The sequence below is a fragment of the Balaenoptera ricei genome, chromosome 16, assembly GCF_028023285.1.
Source record: "Balaenoptera ricei isolate mBalRic1 chromosome 16, mBalRic1.hap2, whole genome shotgun sequence".
In the NCBI taxonomy this organism is placed as follows: domain Eukaryota; kingdom Metazoa; phylum Chordata; class Mammalia; order Artiodactyla; family Balaenopteridae; genus Balaenoptera; species Balaenoptera ricei.
Genome location: NC_082654.1, coordinates 33,926,110 through 33,945,885, shown reverse-complemented (window position 1 = coordinate 33,945,885; position 19,776 = coordinate 33,926,110). Strand labels below are relative to the sequence as shown.

General features: G+C 34.2%; 1 protein-coding gene across 2 annotated transcripts in view; it reads right to left on the bottom strand.

Annotated features, from left to right (window-relative positions):
- Nucleotides 1–2,391: 2,391 nt before the first annotated feature.
- The window catches only part of LOC132350295 (protein FRA10AC1), a 40,324-nt gene continuing 22,939 nt past the window's right edge, over nucleotides 2,392–19,776 (bottom strand). For both annotated transcript variants that reach the window (XM_059899360.1, XM_059899361.1), the window contains 5 exons: nucleotides 18,797–18,910; nucleotides 17,646–17,688; nucleotides 15,718–15,836; nucleotides 4,773–4,851; nucleotides 2,392–2,560 (listed from right to left, as the gene is read on the bottom strand). In XM_059899360.1, the coding sequence (XP_059755343.1) occupies nucleotides 2,518–2,560; nucleotides 4,773–4,851; nucleotides 15,718–15,836; nucleotides 17,646–17,688; nucleotides 18,797–18,910 (398 nt within the window). In that variant the 3' untranslated portion in view covers nucleotides 2,392–2,517. The remainder of the gene's footprint in view (nucleotides 2,561–4,772; nucleotides 4,852–15,717; nucleotides 15,837–17,645; nucleotides 17,689–18,796; nucleotides 18,911–19,776) is intronic.

Below are 19,776 nucleotides of genomic sequence, written 5' to 3'. Positions count from 1 at the left end.
TGAAACCACACTTCTAGGATTATTTTAGAAACTGTATAAGAAACCCTCTTCCTTTAAGCCTTATATAATTTTAGACCCCAAAATATCAGTCAGCTCAAACAACTTCCTCTCCTCATTCACTAGAAAACAAACTGAGGGGCAGAGATGAGGAGGTCTGCAAAAATAGGAACTTTGCTTAAGAGCAAGTATAAGAAAGCATAACTTCATATCCCAAACCAATGGTCTGCTGAACACCACTGACTACACTACAGCCACGATTAAGATAGGTCTGCTGGAGAATTAATCTTTAAACACTAGATAACAGATAATCAACAAGGACTTAACTATATAGTACAGGGAAATCTACTCAATATTCTGTAATAACCTATGTGGGGAAAGAATCTGAAGAATGGATATATGTATATGTATAACTGAATCACTTAGCTGTACACCTGAAACTAACACAGTGCTGTAAGTCAACTATACTCTAATATAAAATAAAAATTAAATTTAAAAAAATCTTTAAGCGCATCATCTTGAGGCCTTTCCAAAGACTCCTTTAAAATATGACTCCCATTATCTGCCATTGTGTATGAATGGATTAAACACTGATTACATATAATCTAAATTTATAAATGAACTTGACGTCCATAAACCATACTTGCAATACCAAATATATGGATCTATTTTAAAAGGGTCTTTAAATATTCTTCCTAGTCACTGTTTAGTTTTGCAGGAATTTTATTTTCTGATGACCAATAAACTATATTTTTATCATAAAATGTTTTAGCTTCATATATTCTATTACTAATATCAGTTTTGCCGCTGGACATTTCAACACTTTCCTCAGAAATCAAGATTCTTTTTCACTAAAAGTTGTGAGCTGAGAACGACAAAACAAAATTGTTTACTTATCTGTTGGTTAATAAACCAACACTGATTTACTGTTTTCTGATGGTTTAGAAATGACTGCATAATTATTTCCTAGATACTTCTTTTGTAGCAGTGTCTCACACATAACAGAAGCATGATATTTAATGAATAACAACTGTTTAATAAAAAGATAATCTGATACTATTTAAAAATAAGATACTATAATTGCCTATTTTACAGTTTAATGCCAATCATTCCATGTTTAAATGTCATTTAAAATAGCATATCTTCAACAAAATAATTGGAATGGTACAATCATTTTTTACAGGTCCTCTCTTACTCACCAAATCATGCATCTTCTCCTCTATTAACCTCTTGGCTGTTTATAAAAATGGGTCTGACCTTTTGAAAAAAAAAAAAATCAATATATCCTTTTGAAAATTTGATGAAAACTACGGACCCTTTCCCCAAAAAACACACATTATTACAGAAGTTTACACATAGATTCTAGGAGTGTTTAGATTTCCTGAAGCACATCCACTGACTCTTGTGGGTATGAACCCCAAATTAAGAAGTTACATTTTGGACTTCCCTGGTGGCACAGTGGTTAAGAATCCCCCTGCCAATGCAGGGGACATGGGTTCAATCCCTGCTCCAGGAAGATCCCACGTGCCGTGGAGCAACTAAGCCCGTGCGCCACAACTACTGAGGCTGCTCTCTACAGCCTGCGAGCCACAACTACTGAGCCCAAGTGCCACAACTACTAAAGCCCGTGCGCCTAGAGCCTGTGCTCCACAACGAGAAGCCACCGCAGTGAAAAGCCCGCGCGCCGCAACGACGAGTAGCCCCTGCTCGCCGCAACTAGAGAAAGCCCACGTGCAGCAACAAAGACCCAATGCAGCCAAAAATAAATAAATTTATAAAAAAAAGTTACATTTTATAAAATATCTCTGCATATAAGTATATCCATATCTGTATGACTGTATCTGAGACAAGCTCTATGCACACAGTATTGTTCAGCTAAATTATGTTACTGTATAATCTCTGCTGAAGAGTCAAGTTTCATGAACACATCTGCTGTTTTAGACTACTGGAATCTCATTTGGCCCCCTGTGGTATTAATTTACTTTATAATAAATTACCCATACACTGGGGTATCAAATTTGATTGTAACAAACTCCGTTAAGTGGTAGAGGTGAGATGGAAGCAAGAGAAATGTAAGGAAAAAAAGAAAAGGCAGCTAATGACAAAATAGGTACTCAAAAGAGGGGTACGCGAAGACATATTTAATCTACTTTGTAATTTCGTGAGATCCCAATAATCCTAAAAATTTAAGCTGAGGCAAGGGAACTTAAATGTGAATCAGTGGGGAAAAAAAAACCTACAAAAATATAGGCACAACGGATCTCTGTACTAGAGGATGTACTAGGTCCATACTCTAGGAGCTACAGATGGAACAGAGTTGTAGATAAACAACTGAAAAGATAAATAGGGAAAAGTGCCTCCAATAAAACTGAAAAACTTCCAAAGCATCTGACATCCTGAGAGTAGCTGTATTTTTATTTCCAAAGACAAACCACTCAAGTTGCAACTTGTAGACAAAATTTTGTGAAGAGTTTCAAAGTATATTTTCACATTAAGGAATGTAGGCATCCCTCTTCCATCTCACAGAAATAAACCTTGAAAATATTCATCAAATTCTTCTTCCCTATTTAAAAGAAAAAGTATACATATTGATTAAAATCAACAATTAGAGAAAAAAATTACTAGGTGATACATTATATGAGATTAATAAAAATAAAATATTTTAATCCAACATATTTGCTGATTCATTTATATAGCAATATATTTCATGATTCAGGTATCAAATAATTCTTGGCTTCTAAAATAATCATAACTATACCAAGACTGATTAAATTGAAAATGTATATGTTGGCACGTCTCCCTGAACGTATTTATTACCTAAGATTTTACTTTGAAGTACTTTGTGAAATGTCATTGCTTCTCTTTACTTTTTGGTTGACTTTATAACTTACTCTGTTCATTCTCATTTCAAATTATAGCCTGATCAAAAAATGAATGAAAAAAACGATTTTAAGGAAAAATACAAGTCTTACTCCTAGGAATAGGGAAAATCTGCTTAGGCTGCAGATTTTATTACTCTGAGAAGAGTAAATATGTATCTGTAGCAGTGAAGATTATGTCTAAAACAAAGAACAGAACTCTGAAAGGAGATATTAAACTATAATGTGTTAAACTCTTATGAAAATTGTAAAGTACTAAATAAATATTAGTGCTAGGAGCCAGAGAAGTACAATGGAAATAGCACAGGTTTTCAAGTCAGACAGTGTTTTTTAAGTCCTAGCTCTGTCACTTATTTGCTGAGCAAGCAAGTTATTTAACTTCTCTGGACTCAGTTTCCTTATCTATAAAATAAAGAACATCACATTTCCTCATAGAGCTGTTCTGAAGATTAAATGTATGTACAATTGCTTTTCTCCCTTCTGGGAACAGAGAATCAAGCTGGACAAATTCTGTGTACCAGTCTCTTCAGAAAATGTTCTTTTAGATCAGAGATTCACAATGGGACTCCATCATTTGATTTTAAATAATTGTGAATGCATAGAGCCACCACAACCATGTTCAAATTTTTAAAAAATTAATTCCAGAATCAGATAAAGTTGATGTAAAATTACCTACAATTTGGTATTCTCCTGGCTACTGTCCCTTTTCCAAAGCATGACAGCAAAATGCAGTGGAATTTTCTGAATTATAGTAAGAACTTAAATATATGAAATTAGCTGAATTTCTGTGTGACCTTAGATGTCAGTACCTGATGTCAAGTTTTTATAAGGTCACAAAGAGCTTTGGATTATGAAATCCCTCTTAGACTTTATTCATGTATCTTTACTGCCAAAAAGGTGAGTTGACTCCAAGACCTATTCTGTCATTTTCAGCTCTTCAAGGGAAAGTTATATGGTCAAAAGTTCAGCTGATAGTTTTACTAGGATAGCGATACCTTTTTTATAATCTGATCTATAATGACGATTCATTTGGGAATTCTTTATTTGGCTGAAAAAAATAAAGGTTAAGGTCATAGAAAAAAACTAATCTTTTTTTTTTTTTTTTTTTAAAAAAACCTCTTTCCAACATACCTGAACTCTATTACACTGAGAACATATTATATAATTAGCAATATGTTTTATAATCAGCTTAAATTAGCGAATTATGATTGATTCAACAGGTCTCTTATTATGAACCAATATGCCTAGAGTAACAAAATGGGACTAAAGTTTATTGAGCACTTACTATATTGGTAGGTATTGTGCCAGACCAGGTGCTTTACATTCTTTATTCTATTAAATCTTCACAATAAACTCTTTGTAGTAGGTATTATTTTATCCCCTTTCAACAGATAAAGCTCAAGTGGTGAACATCCCAGTATATGAGAAGAACTGATAATATTCCAGCCTATATGCAGACAGCTCTTCCAACCAATAGCAGAGAACAATGCATGTGTTGACTTGTGTATCTCTCGGGGCTAAGGTGGCTGTTGGCAAGAAAACTTATACACCTGTATATATCTGCAAGGGGCTCCCCTGTATAGGTTTATGATAATCAGAATATCATGGATAGGCTGCTCTGGAAGCTAGTAAACAGCATCTCTCTGAAACAATGTGAGCTGAGGAAAGATTTACTCACCAAGAGGGAGCTGGACAAGTTGGCTGTTTATGGCCATAAACAATGGCTGGGAAAAAACTCTGACCTTAGCAGGCCAGGTGGTCCTTGGCTTTAAAAAGACTTTCATGATGCTAAGTTTTTCATTAACTGTTATCAAAAATGGCTGTGGTCATAGCTTCCTAGACTGATGGAGAAGGTATGCATTATCATTGTCTATTAATACTATTATCAGGACTTACTGTGATTTTTCATCTGTCTCTGGTAGTGGGCCCTTCCAAAGTTCAGATTCTGAAGTACTTCCTTCCTCATCAGCGCTTCCTGTTCATTTAAAAGAGATTTTTTAAAATGTGCACATTACATTTAAAACACATTTTGAACTACCCACCAATGCAATTAAATAAATTCCAGATGTACCTGTGGTTTAGCTTCAACTTTTATGGCTCTCTGAAAATTTAATGCACTTTTCCAGACCAATAAATTCTTTTGAAAGATAATAAGCTGAGATATACCAAAGAGCCTCAGCAAATAGACCAAGGATTTAGAGTCTCATGGGAAACTTCTATAAGTTATACTGAGTTAAAGTAACAATTCCAATATTAACTCTATATTATAAAGGAATTATCTCTTGCAATACAGTTGTCTTTAATTTAGTTTCTTATTTTTATTGATCATACAAAAGACATGCAGGTTAAGATTTCTGTAGAGAGTATTTACATTAGGATCAAGACCTTAAGAACTGAACTAGTATATAGGACTAGCTAGTTAAATTATGAAAAAAAATTTGTCAGACTTTAGAGGAAGTCCATTTCAATGAAGAAACAGATGTTCTCATACATTGTTAGGAGTAAATACCATTTTCTTGAGGAAAATCTGGCAATATAGATCACTTTAAAATATAGATACCCTTTGACCAGCAATGCTGCTTTTAGGAACTTAATTATTTACTTAGAATAAACGAGCACCTCAGATATATGTACAAAGATGTCCATTGTATAACAACAACAGCAAAAGAAAACAAGTTAAATCCCCACCAATTAGGGATTAAGGCTTGGTTAAATAAATACTATACAGCTATTAAAAAAAAACCATAGCACATCTGAATTACCATAGAAAAATGTGTATGCTATATCAAAATTTTTAAAAGTTACAGAAAGCAGGCACAGTATAATACAACCTGTATTAAAACACTGTATCTACATATAGATATATATTATTATTTATGAGTGTGTGTGTGTATATAAATAAATACACACACACACACACACACACACATATATATATATAAATAATAAGTTTGTAAGGACCAACCAAACTTAACAGTGATTATATTACTTGTGGGTCTGGGATAGTTTTACTCTTTAAGCATTTCCAAATTTTTTTATATTTTAAACAATAATCATGTATTACGTTTAAAGATCAGTAAAAACAATGTATTTTATTTTTAAAACATAACAAAATAGACATGTTTCAAATGAATCGCCCTATATTAGTCAACTAAAACTTATCAAATACTGAAACATGTATTATGAGACAACAAAATTATATGCCACAAAGTAATTATGTTAGCAAATAATTCCTCTCCAATAATGACCATTAGTCTGGAAAAGAAGTGACACAAATTTGGCCTGTCAATAAGAATGTACCTTAGTTAAACACAACACAAAAATAAAACAGTACTGATTTGCCATGGTGGTTCTAGCCTTTTTTCCTGTTGGACTTTGATCCTTGAATCAACATGTATGTCTGAACTTTGGTCCTAACTGAATCTATTCTAGCACAAATTCTAACAAAAACAGCAAAAAAAAAAAAAAAAAAAAGGGAGTGGGGGTTGTGCTTCTAACGATCGACACACGAAGATGATAAAATTATAAAGCTCTGGGAATAAGATTCCCACTCAACCACAGCCAGCACTGGAACGCCAGTGTCCCAAACTGAATATGTGAAAAGAAAAAAGTCTTCTGCTTGGGACTTCCCTGGTGGCACAGTGGTTAAGAATTCGCCTGCAATGCAGGGGACACGGGTTCGAGCCCTGGTCCAGGAAGATCCCACATGCCGCGGAGCAACTAAGCCCATGTGCCACAACCACTGAGCCTGCGCTCTAGAGCCCGTGAGCCACAACTACTGAGCCCGCATGCTGCAACTACTGAAGCCTGTGCACCTAGAGCCCATGCTCTGCAACAAGAGGAGCCATCTCAATGAGAAGCCTGCGCACCACAACAAAGAGTAGACCCCTGCTCGCCACAACTAGAGAAAGCCCATGCGCAGCAACGAAGACCCAAGACCCAACGCAGCCAAAAAACAAAAACAAAACAAACAAAACAGTCTTCTGCTCTTATTTTTATGAAAATTCACTAACTGAGATAAAGAAAGCACAGAAAAACTAATTAGGCCTAGTAAAGTTATCACCATGGTGTTATCCCGTTAATGATGTCAGAGAACAAACCTACAAGGCCTTTGAAAGTGGGCAGCTAATTTCAAAAGGCCTTACAACCACCTGTTTTCTTGTTCCCTCTCAAGAGTACTGCCCACATGCCAGCTTTCCTACACCAGTTTTCTGATAGCAGACGATCCAGTTTTACTAAAAAATACAATCAGTTTAGAATAACATTATAAAATAACTCTCTTTGAAAGAGGACATCCTGAAAAAGTGATCAAATATCCTTAGAGAATCAAATCTACAAGATAGGATTATATGACCTTTAAGGTCCCTTACAACCCTATGAATCTATTAATATTTAACTACGAATCTAAAACACCTAGTTCCATGAGGTTGACAGTAACTACAAATCACTTTTTTGATAACTGTTACAACCTGCCAGAGGTGGGAAGGGTGCTGCTAAGGAAATAACATTTAGAAGAACGGGCAACACAAAACGATGCTTGCATTTCTATCAGTATCAAATCTACACAGTAATTATTGACAAGTGGGGATCAGAATCTAAGTCACTGACTCTGTACTGGAAGGGGAGCTTGGAGGTCCAGCCCTTATCCAGTGAATGAACACCTTACTGTAATACTTCCAATAACAAGTGGCTGTCCAATCTAAACACCTCACTACTTCCTGAAGCAGCCCATTCCTCCATTCCTTTCTTCAGATAGTTCTAATTGACAAATTTTTCCTTAAATTAAGGCAAAAATCTGTCCTTGGGCTATTTTTATCCATAGACTCTAGTTCTGCCAACCAGCCACCAAAAATAAGTCTCCTACATAGTAGCAGTCTTGAAAATATCTACAGTTTCCATGTCTACCTCCTTACCCCTTCCCTCTTCACTTTTTCCTAAGCTAAACATCTACGGTTCCTTCAACCTTCTTCCTATAACAACATTTCAAGTTCTGACAACACTTTGGTTGTTCTATTCTTGACCTGCTTTAAGATTTCAATGTTGCTTTTAGAATGTAATGCAAACTGCATATAATTTTCCCTATATGCTCTGAATAATGCAAGTAGGTCTATCATCTTGGTTTTTCTGGATATTACATACCTAAATAACTTGGCCTACTGAAGAAGTGGCAAGTCTCCAATTATGAAAACAATGGACAGGTCAGACTTTTACAGACTTAACTTTTGATCTGACCCATTGTGAAGAACAAACACAAAATCTAATGTCCAGTATTTTCCTTTTCTCTGATATAATAGCTACAGGTTATCAAAGACTACTTCATATAAGACACATGCTTTACATGTTTATTATTTCACTTGACTCTGATAATAATCCAATGAAGTCAAGTCTCTTTATACCCATTTTACAGATAGAACTGAGACACAGATCAAATCATTTAATGTGGATTTGTGTAATATATCTGCCCAAACTGAGGTATAAAGAGTGGACTAACGTTTGATTCACTGATGAACAGTTATTGATGATATAAGTAAAAGAGCAGACTCTGGAGTTATAAACCTGTGTTTAATCGTAGCTCTGCCATTAACCAACTATTTGACCTTATGCAATTTATGTAAATTCTCTGGGTCTTGGTTCTCTTATCTGCAAAATGGGTTATTATATGCCCATTACTATGATTAAATGAGGTACACAACTAAACCACTTGCGATTATGGCTGACAATCAACAAAAGCAAGTTAAAATTCTTTTTCCCCATAGAAATTGGGTTTTTCTTTATGGATCTGGTGTAAATAATCCATATGTTAAATGAGGGTAAAAGGGTAACTGAATATTATCCAAATGGAAATGAAATATATAATAGAAACAGAATTTGAGTTGTAAAATTGCCAAGACCACCTAAGACAGGTCACTGACCACCTGAGAAGATATCTGGGTTTGGCAAACTATAACAAGGTACATGTCCCCTGCTTGAAATGGTTCTACTTCAAGAACCAAGCTAAGCTAGAGATTCTTCAGGTTGGCTACAGTATTCTCCTCTCCCTACCACTAGAAGTTTGACCTAGCTGAGGAGGGTGAAGAGACATAAGATTATTTCTGGGAAATGAGGGAGGTTTGAGAGGGCTGGGGGAAGGACAGTGGGAGGGAGAAGGAAGGAAGAGGAAACAAAAGAATGAATATAAACAAGTCAGTCAAGACCTTTCCCCAAAAGATTTTTTAATAAAAATTAGAATTGGAGAAGGGCAATGTTATTTTTTTTACATTAAATAGGCCTTCACACCTCTCACTGCAACATATAGTTGGAAATTGGAAAAAACTATAAAATTTCCCATTTTAACCTGTGTATGCTTTCTAAAAATATATATACTTGCTACCCCATCCTCAGATAGCTTAAGTCTATCGTCTCATGCCTGGCTATGTTCTATAAGCTGTCAGGAAACTTAATCTAATTTAGAAGAAGGAGCTACTGATAGATTAGGATTCACATGGGGAGAAAGGAAGTGTCAGTGCTTTAAGGACACTTCAAATGTGTTGAAAACAAAATGGTATGAGTAAAATGATTCATAAGGAATATGTTGTATTCCTAAACTAGAGGAATAGCTCCACTGATATCTCCCTCTTCATTAAAATTTTAAACAGTAAATATCTTTAAAATTCTATTTCTCTAAAATTTCTGATTACTGAACACTTAAAAATTCTGCTTAAGAATTATATACTAGGGGCTTCCCTGGTGGCGCAGTGGTTGAGAATCTGCCTGCCAATGCAGGGGAAAACGGGTTCGAGCCCTGGTCTGGGAGGATCCCACATGCCGCGGAGCAACTAGGGCCGTGAGCCACAACTAATGAGCCTGCGTGACTGGAGCCTGTGCTCCGCAACAAGAGAGGCCGCGATAGTGAGAGGCCCGCGCACCGCGATGAAGAGTGGCCCCCACTTGCCACAACTAGAGAAAGCCCTCGCACAGAAACAAAGACCCAACACAGCCACAAATAAATAAATTAATTAATAAAATTTAAAAAAAGAAAAAGAAACTTAAAAAAAAAGAATTATATACTAAAATGCTAATAAAGTTTAAATTGAATGGTGATTTGGAGCAATTACTAAATATTTTCCTGAGTTTGCCACATAAATATATATTACTTTAAAATCAGAAAAAAATTAATTCTTAAGTTTATAAATTTACAAGTAAGGCTAGAAGTCTCAAATCTCTAAATTTCTATAAATAAGTCCAGATATTATAACATAAATTAGATACGTTATTGAACTACACTTTGTTAGACCCTATTTATTGCAAGTTCTTTAAGAAATTCTACATTGTATTACTGTTGAGATACAAGGTTACTGTTTGTTATATCACAAATGGATACCCCCTTTTATGAACCCACAGTAGATTCTGCTCTCAAAACTGCCTGGAAAAAGCTGAACACCCTGTGAGTTCTCTTTAATATTGTATGGGTACAATTAATCATTCTACTGGTGGTTTCCTTTCTTTCGTTTGGTTGTTAGGAAGAACAGTGACAAATCTGTGATCTACTTTTGCAATTATGCAAGACTTTTTGGTAAATATTTGTCTGTATTAATTTTACCTCTAGCTTTACTTTCCTATTCTATCTTATTTTTCCATTATTTTGATTTCACCTTTAAAAAATCTTATAGTATATATTTTTGTAAGTCATTGTGAATACTTTTTGGAATGTTGCAGGGAAAAAACAATAAAATTTGTAACAAATATTCAATGAAATCCAATCTGATGAAAACTACAGGACTTATTAAAAACCTGACCAGTAACAACCGTTGCTAACATTTGCTTTCTATGTACAAACCACATATTTAATTTGATCAATCAAAATCACCAAATGACAAGCGATCACTCAGCCTTGTGCAATATAAGCAATATTTCTTAAATTTTAATCCACCTCCCCAATTTTTTCTATCCCAACTTCATCCTTCTTGTGCTCTTCCTTCATACTTCATGATGTGAAGTTAAAATGTTTATCCACTGTATTTACTGAAAAAAAAATTTATGCTCTTCTATACTTGACATAAGAAACTTTTAAATGTTCTGATTTGGGGAAGAAATACACTTTTGCTCTTTTTTCTATGATTTTTCTCACACAGTACAAAAACAACAAAAAAAATTTACATCAGAACAAGTCACAGTTTGTGGGAAACCCAAATTGTAAATAACTTGAATTTGTATACTTTTATTAAATAAAAACTTGATACTGTTGATAGAATTTTCTGATTTCACTGAGAGTGAATGTGCTGAAAAACAAAAACAAAAACAAAAAACCCAGCACTGTTTTGTCAAGAATTACCTTGCAGTGGTGTAACAGCTATAGCTATAACTGGAATTCTTCCCAATAGTCTAGTGTATAGTCTTACAGGAAAGCACTTCCCTGTCTTCTAATCTTTCCTGTTCCTTAGACTTATCTCCCTAATTAAAATGTTAGATTCTTTTAGGGAGGGGTATTTTATGCTCTTGTACAGCCTGGAATACCTAGCACAAAACATAAAAAATAATGAACACCTATAAAAAAAATATCTCATGTTGCTAGGACAAAAAAAAGCAAAAAAACAAAAAAAACCCAAAAAACCCTCATAGATTAGCTGCAATACAAACAATATTTTATCTACAGATGTTCAACATCTGAAAGCAGTTTACAAATAAATGCCTTTTCTTAATCTTTTAAGAAAAAGAAGATTAAAAAAATCTTTTAATCTTTCTTAATCTTTTTTGATGATCACGTACAGGTGAGAATTCTCTGTAACTGAAAATCACACAAAAAATTATGTCATAAAACAAACATTTTCAATTCTACAATGGTTTACCCAGTGAGGGAAACAGAAAGAAAAAGTACTGAAGATCTATTAATCTAAAAAAATCATCATTATACAATCTCCTGCAGTAAGACCTCAGGGGAAATATTTCTGAAGGCTGCTAAATCAAAAAAGAACAGAAGACAGATGGAGAGTAACAATTCCTCCAACCTCCCTGGACAGGTCTCATAATTAGCCCAAGTTGTCGCATAATTAGCCCAAGTTGTCGCATGAATGGCCCCTTAAGGCCAGACAAGAGGGTGTGAGAACTACAGGGTAAAGATTCCAAAGGAAGCCAAGGCCTGGACTGCAACAACTGCTTTATGTTATTGTTTCTTCACTCCTACTTATTTCCTAGTCATCAGAGAGCAAATAAAAACATAGCTAAACTTCCAATGGCAAAAGAAATGTATTCTTCTCTGTCATGTAAGGAACAATGATACCTGCTTCCAAGTGTCAATAGGTTAAAAAAAGGACACAATTGGAACCAGAAGGAAGAAGTTGTACGTTTGGGCTAAATGTTAAGAGAAACCTGCTAGCAATTACAGCTGTCTGAAATGTAAAGGAGTATTTTGGAAAATGGGTTCCTTTTCCCTGGAGGTGTTGAAGCTAAAGCAGAACAAATACATGATAAAGAGCAGTGCATCTTAACCTTTATTGTACATATGAATCATTCTGAGAACTTAAAGTGCAACTCTAATTTAGGAGATCTGGAAGGGTCTGAAATTATGCATTTCTAACAAGCTCCCAAGTGATGACAGTGCAAAGGACCATATTTTGAAAGGTAAAACCATAGAAAATATTTTTGATCATGATTCCAGGGCTGATCTCTGATGTTCCTTTCAACATTGAGAAACTGGTTGACTTCACTGACTCACTCACCTAACATTTACTGAATGCCTACTATGTGGAGCAAGCACTGTGCTTAGGAATTGGGGATAGAGAACTAAACAAGTCACAAAGTCCCTTCCTTAACAGAAAAATTATTCCAAGAATGATATGTATTTCTAAAGGAGAGTGCAGGGTGCTATCAGAACGTGCTAACAGGGACCTAATCTTGCCTGGAGGAGTGGGGTGAAGGGTGTCAGAAAAGGCCTATCCAAGGAACTGAGCTTGGGGGCAGGGTGGAGGTGGGAGGGATAAGATCTTGAACTTCCTGCCCAGACAATTTACCTAAATACCCTGTTCTGTTCACAGCTGCCAGAGCAGACTGGTCCTCAAAGTCAAGCTTTGATCTTTCTTACATTTCCTCTCTATCCATTCAGCTATCTAGCCATCCAATTATCCATCCATCCATCCACTTATTTAACATTTTGTATGATGGTAACCTAAGGCTAACGGGGTTGATGAGATCACACAGTGAGAACAGAGAGAATAAAAAGAAGTTCTGTAAGAGCCTTGAGCAATTCCAACAAGTGTAAGATGGAGGAGGAATTATAGTCAAGAGGCTGAAAAGATAGGAAAAAGATCAAGAAAGTAACTGTTCTGAGGAATGACGACAGTCCAAATGCAGCTGAGATATTAGGCATTTATTAATTACTATTCAAGTCTAGGCCAAATTAAGGTGGCCTGGCAAGAAAGTATCATATCAAGATCAACCTAGTTCCAGATGATCGATCCCAGATGAGAAGATATTAAAGAGGTCTACATGGTCTTCCTAAAAGTTTGCTAAGATGTTGTCATTTTCTGCTTTATACCAAAGAAGCTGAAAAAAAGAACTATATCCTGTGCTCTCTGCTATGAAAGGTTCTCTGAATAAACAGTAAATAAGATACAGATGTCTCAATTCCACTCTGCTTTGGTTTTCTATCTCTGAAGTTGCCCTGAAACAATCTTCAAGTCTTTTATTTTCTTATTCTTTATTATTTATGCCTTACATGTGCTAGTGGGGTGCTAGGGATAGAGCAATGAACACAGCAGACAGAACCCCTGTTCTCCTTATGTTTTATGTAATTGTCATATGTGTAATGAAGGAAAAGTTCCAAGGTTGTGACAGCATTATAAATGGGAGTCCGAATTTAGATTCATGGTCAGGAAAGGATCCCTGAGGAAGTGACACTTAAGCTTAAATCTGAAGGATGAGTTAGGATGGGACTGGAGGTTTTAGTGAGGAAGCAGCACCTATACAGTCCTTAAACAGAAAGAAGTTTGGCATTTCCTAGAAACTGAAAGGCTATGTGGGTGGAGTGTGAACGTAAGGTGAAGAGTCGTGATAAACAAGCCTTGTATGCTGGATCATATAGAGAGCCTTTGGGCCTTGTCCAGATATTGGTTATATCCTAATAACATAGGAAATCACTACTAGAGAATGGATTAAGGAGAGGGAGGTGGGATGACAAGACAGTGTTAGAATCAGATAATCAGATAATATAGTAGTAGCCTAGATGAGAAAACATGGTAGTTTGATCTAGACTAGAGAGAACATGAGAAATACATACCCTGGGGGTAAAATTGATAGTATTTACATAAATAACGAGAAAAAAAGAAGGCATCAAGGATAATTTCCCGATTTCCGATATTAGTTTTTAGGTTGACAGAGGTATCACCTACTGAAATATAGAACACTAAAGGAAAAACATCTATAAGGAAGATCACATGCATATATATTATAATTTGAGGGGTGCAACCCCATCCCTAGCCCTGAGTATCCAGCTACCTAATTATCTGTTTTGGAGGTACTGAATAAACTTTTACAAGGTAGGGATTAGTTCTTCTTTTATTTGGAATATGCAATGATTAACATAGTATCATACTACGATATAAATATATTATATAATAGTGAATGCTACAAAATCCTCAGATATAATACACTAAATATTTTACTGGCACATGAGGATAAATAAAAATTTTTAAAAACTCAAATGAGATTCTCACACTTATTAATTAAAATTTATTTTGAAGTTTGGAACATGATTTAGAGACAAAAAAGGTATTCTGTTTCAAATACCATTTCTCAATAAATAGAATATCAGTATTTTTCCTCTCAACATCTATCGATTTTATCAAGTCAAAAAATTGGCAATACATATACTTGAATGTATCATGACATGTTAGAAGAAAAAAAATGTATGTAAGAACATAACATATCTAATTATCTTCATAGCTGGAGCAAGGCAGCCCTCTCCTGTTCAAGTATTACGTTAACATTGGCTGGAACCTAATTCAATCTACCATTACCTACCTAATTTAAGTCCAATTCACTCTAAGTTACAGTCAATTTGACTCTACTTTATTATGGACTGAAAAAGCAACTAGCAGTAACCTTCATAATAGCTAACTATGTACCAAGTACTATGCAAACTGCTTACATGCATTATCTCATTTCAACTTCTGAAAAATCCTATGACCTACTAGGTACGATTATCATGACCATTTTACACATGAAAAAACTAAGGCTTAGACAGCTTAAGGACTGCTGAGGAAAAGTAGCAGTTGACTTGGATTTGAATTTAACAGTTATTTACTAATTGTATGTGCACAGCACCATGTTAGGTTCTGAGGAAACATACATATCAACCTCTATCATTTCAAGAAGCTCATAAGCTAGTGAGAAAAATCACAGACCATAATTGAAATCACAGTGTTACAATGTTAAACTGACTTATAGGTTATGTACTGATTTACAGTGTTCAAAGTGCCTTTCACATCCTTATTTGATTCTCCACAATAAGCACCAGCAGTATAGAGAGCAGGTATTCACATCACCACTACGTACACGAGGAAAGTGAAACTCAAGAAATTCAGTGACTTGCTCAAGGTAACAAGTCTGTAAGTAACAAATACAGAAATTAGAATGCTGTTGCAATATTATACTATCTGCCAAAAATGAATCAAAACCAACCTTGTTCTTGAAACTCCTGTAAGTTACTGTAAATTCATATTGAAATTCTCCAACCAGTTTCCTTTCAACTACTATAAAACAGAATTCTAAATGCATTTACTAATTAAATTCAACATTTGAGACATATGGCAGATTATACTTCATGTTCAGAAATATGAGTAAATATTTTATTTTAATTCCCTTTTACCTTTATCCTTTTTCTTAGAGGACTCTTCTACAGAAGATAATCTGGATTTTTTATGTGATGGCTCTTCACAATCTTTTCTGGCTTTATCCTTTCTTTTTTTTGACTTGACTTCTTTTCTCCTTTATGTTGAACAATATAAAGTTAACTTTTTCAACTGAATTTTACAAAAAATAAAATCAATGGGTAAAAAAATCAAATCAGTTAAAGTACTCATTTTTAAAATGTAGTTTACATAATAAGGAACCCTTAAATGAGTCTGTAAATATTTTAGGTTAGTATGTTAATTAAAACAATTCTACAAGATTATGAAGCCTGAACACTCTGAGACAAAGGATTATTTTTTATAAGTTCTGTGTATAAACCTTAGTAAATGTAAATCATAGTTTTACTCATTTCCTTTCTATATTCTATCATTTAGCCATTCTAAAAAAATTACAAAATCAAATCTCATTTCCCGCCACATAATTCATATCTACCTACACTTTGAAAAAACACATACAACAAGAAGAAACCACTCTAACAGTTCTCAACCACCAGTAAATAGAAAATTCTTCTCTTAAGAATAAAAGAATACAGCAAAGGTATAATAGAATGAGGATGGAAAGGCTTACTGTTAACTCATATGGCTACTTTAGACCACTTATCCTTTTACTGCTGTAGCTGTATCTCTTCTAGGCCAAGTTTACAAGGTTGTCAGTACCATAGATGGCAAGCAACTGATTTTAATTGGTTAAGAAAAGAAACACTAAATAGGAAAAGGTGATAATGCTGAAACTGGGACTGGGAAAGAGGATGAAGAGACAACAGAGTAGATTACTTTCAACAAACTTGCTTATCAGACCTTTCAAATTAAGATACACCAAATACTACAATACTGTTTAAGACAGTAATAACTGTTTGCCTCTTGTAAGAATAATTTCAATTTTGAAATGAAGCTCAAAACTCAACGTCAAAAAAAATCTTTGTTACATTTCAGTATCATTGATAGAGAGGGGAAATCAAGTAATCTAAAAACTTTGCTAATTTTAAGAATTTAAAATTTTTTATTTATTTTTAATAGCTAAAATACTAGATAAGGCTCATTTAGAACACAGCTGATTTTAAATTAATATACTAATATATACATTTTATAAAGTTGCATAATCTTACTGTTAAGACTTTCAAGTGTTACTCAGGACATGAAACTTGACCACCACAATCATGCCAGGTTACACAGATTTTGTCTGAACATCTGCAATGCCAGGGACTTCATTATGCTTGACTTACCATATGCCAGACACTGTGTCAAGCATTTTATATGCATTTTCATTTAATCTCCACAATAACCTTAGTATACTCATTTTTAGAGATAATAAAATTGAGTCTTACATAGGTTAAGTAGCTTGCCCAAGAAGACTAGTAAGTAGATTAGCTGAGAGGAATACATAGGAAAGCCTACCATCTATATATACTGCACAATGCAGAACACTGATACTCCTCCCCCATTCAGTATGGCAGACACAGTCTAGCTCATTCAATAGGAGCCTGATTTTAACATCTAAAATGAGTACAGAGGTATAATCCTTTGTAAGAATGACAAACTCTAATTAAAACAATGTTTAAATGAGACATAGGAATCACTTTATGAAGACCTGCTTTACAATATAGTTTCTAAGAATATTACAGTATCTGAACACTGATTCCAAACCAAAATTTCTAGCATCTATCTACCACCCTGCACAGGCCTTCACATTTACAACTACTTGGCTAGAGTTAGGCATGACGAACTTCCAGTTCCCTGGTTTATGTGGTCATATGGTAATGGTGGATTTTATATACAATCAACTAATTAAACCATCAACCACTCAAGTCTACTTTAGACATCCAGTGCAGGTGACTACGTCCAAGACTACTAAAATTAACAACCACATTTTAAAAGATCATATTACCTGTGATGAAAATTTAATTTAAAGGAACATTCTTGGCATAATCCTAAAAAAAAAAAAAAAAGAGTAACACCACGGAATTGCTAAATTTTAATAACTGCACTGCTACTTTACTTTTAATATCATAAATTGTCATTTTTCCTTACATTCCTTTACTGTAAGAGGGGAAACAAATAATCTGAAGAAAACAATCTGATTCTCTCCCACCTCAAAAAATGTATATATATAATAAAAATTGTATTAGAATGCTTGAGAAATTGAAAATATTCTGCCATTGCTTTAGAAAATGGTGCTGTCAAGTTATTCTAAAAGCAAACTGTTTCACAGGCAGCATTAATTGTATCTCACATCAAAAACATCTAATAACAATAGTGTGGGTATAGTCATTTACTCTGAAGTACTCTAAGAGTTTTCAAATGGAGAAGAACTTTCAAAAAAGTTCCTCTATTGTGGTCTCTTTTTTGCTTTAATCTCAGTTCACACTAGTTGACTCTTCCTCATAAGCACTTCCAGGAAGAACTCAGACACCAACCTTCATTGGTGTGTACCAAGTAGCATATGGGGAAATCCTTGATTTCTACCCGGAGTGGGCAGACACTCTAAGGGCACACGTATTTAGGAACCAGAGAAGGTTGTTAACATGATGCAGAGAAGACGCTGACACATAAAAGACTAGCTTAGAAAAAAAAAAAAAAGAATGAGCAACAGATCCTAAAACATGTATATTAAGAGAAACTTTTGTATTCTGGGTTATAATTCTAAGCTTTTAAGACTGATATCAAGAACAATCTGCCCTCCTAAAATTTTTTCTTTATTGACACAATTAAGTCTACACCATAACAATATGGCTATCAGCTAATGTGAGACTTTACATTGCCTTTTCTGATACTTTGCATCTCACTCTGCACTGGTGACATTCTCAAATTAATGGAAAGAGGTCTTCACTTCACGAATTACTGGTTTACATCTGGCATTAGAACTATTTCCCCTAGTGTCACTCCTGCAACTTTCATAAGCTCTGAGAAAAAAAGAGTTTCCAAGAAGACACATTAAAAATTTTAAATTGAATCTTAAATTAGCCTATATATTTTAAAATCTAAATTACTAGATAAACTTTGAAGAAATCAATCATACCCCACCTAAAGTCAACTTACTTAATTTAACAAGCGCATTTCTCTTTTCACCATGCTCAATATAACCAAAATTAACTTCCCAACTCTTTAGGCCTTCTTTTTTATCACAACATTTATTTCCACAGCAAAACTGGCCTGCAAATAAAGGAAGGAATATTAGCTATGATGGTTGGTGACAATATTTATCTATACAATCTGGTATTACCTCTGAAATTTACTCAACATACATACATAACATATATGACATACATATATAAATTCCTAGCTCTATAAAATAATCATTAAAAAACTGACCACAATAATTGTGGTATGTTCAACAATCAAATCAAATTGCTGAATGAACTGTTTAAAAAAAAAAAATCAGTTCCAGAATTCTTTACTTGATAGATAGTTGACCATCTATCAAGTTGACTGTTTATATTAAGATTCAGATTTTTAGTGACTCCATGTGAGGGAATCTTACACTTTGGAAGATGGAAGTACTAAAAAAGTGTACTCACTAATACCCTAAAAGAATAAGTATATTTTCCAAAGTACATGCACTTATACCTGGGACAATCTTTTTCAATATTTAATAATATTAAAATTGATAAAAATTGAAATTTTTAATACAGCATTTAAGTACCAGCATAAAGTGACATTTAAAGCACATTTTAACTAGCATTTTGAGATTAAGTAGAATAAGTAATCAAACCCGATGCTCTAAATTTTAGAATCACTTGACACTAAAATCAACACCTTATTATCATATCCATTGTGTATTAAAACCTTATGCAAAAAAGGACTAATATTGATGATCCAAGAGGGGAAAAAAAAAAAACCTACTCAACAATTACTAACTAACAGAAAAAGACAAGATCAAACTTATTTGCACAAACTAAAAAAAAGGATTTATATCTCAATAATTTGCACCAACAGGAACAAACTGACTTTTTTTCATAAAAAAGAAACTGTCAAAATGAATTTTGAAAATTACCAGTTCAAAGGCTGATAACTTTTCT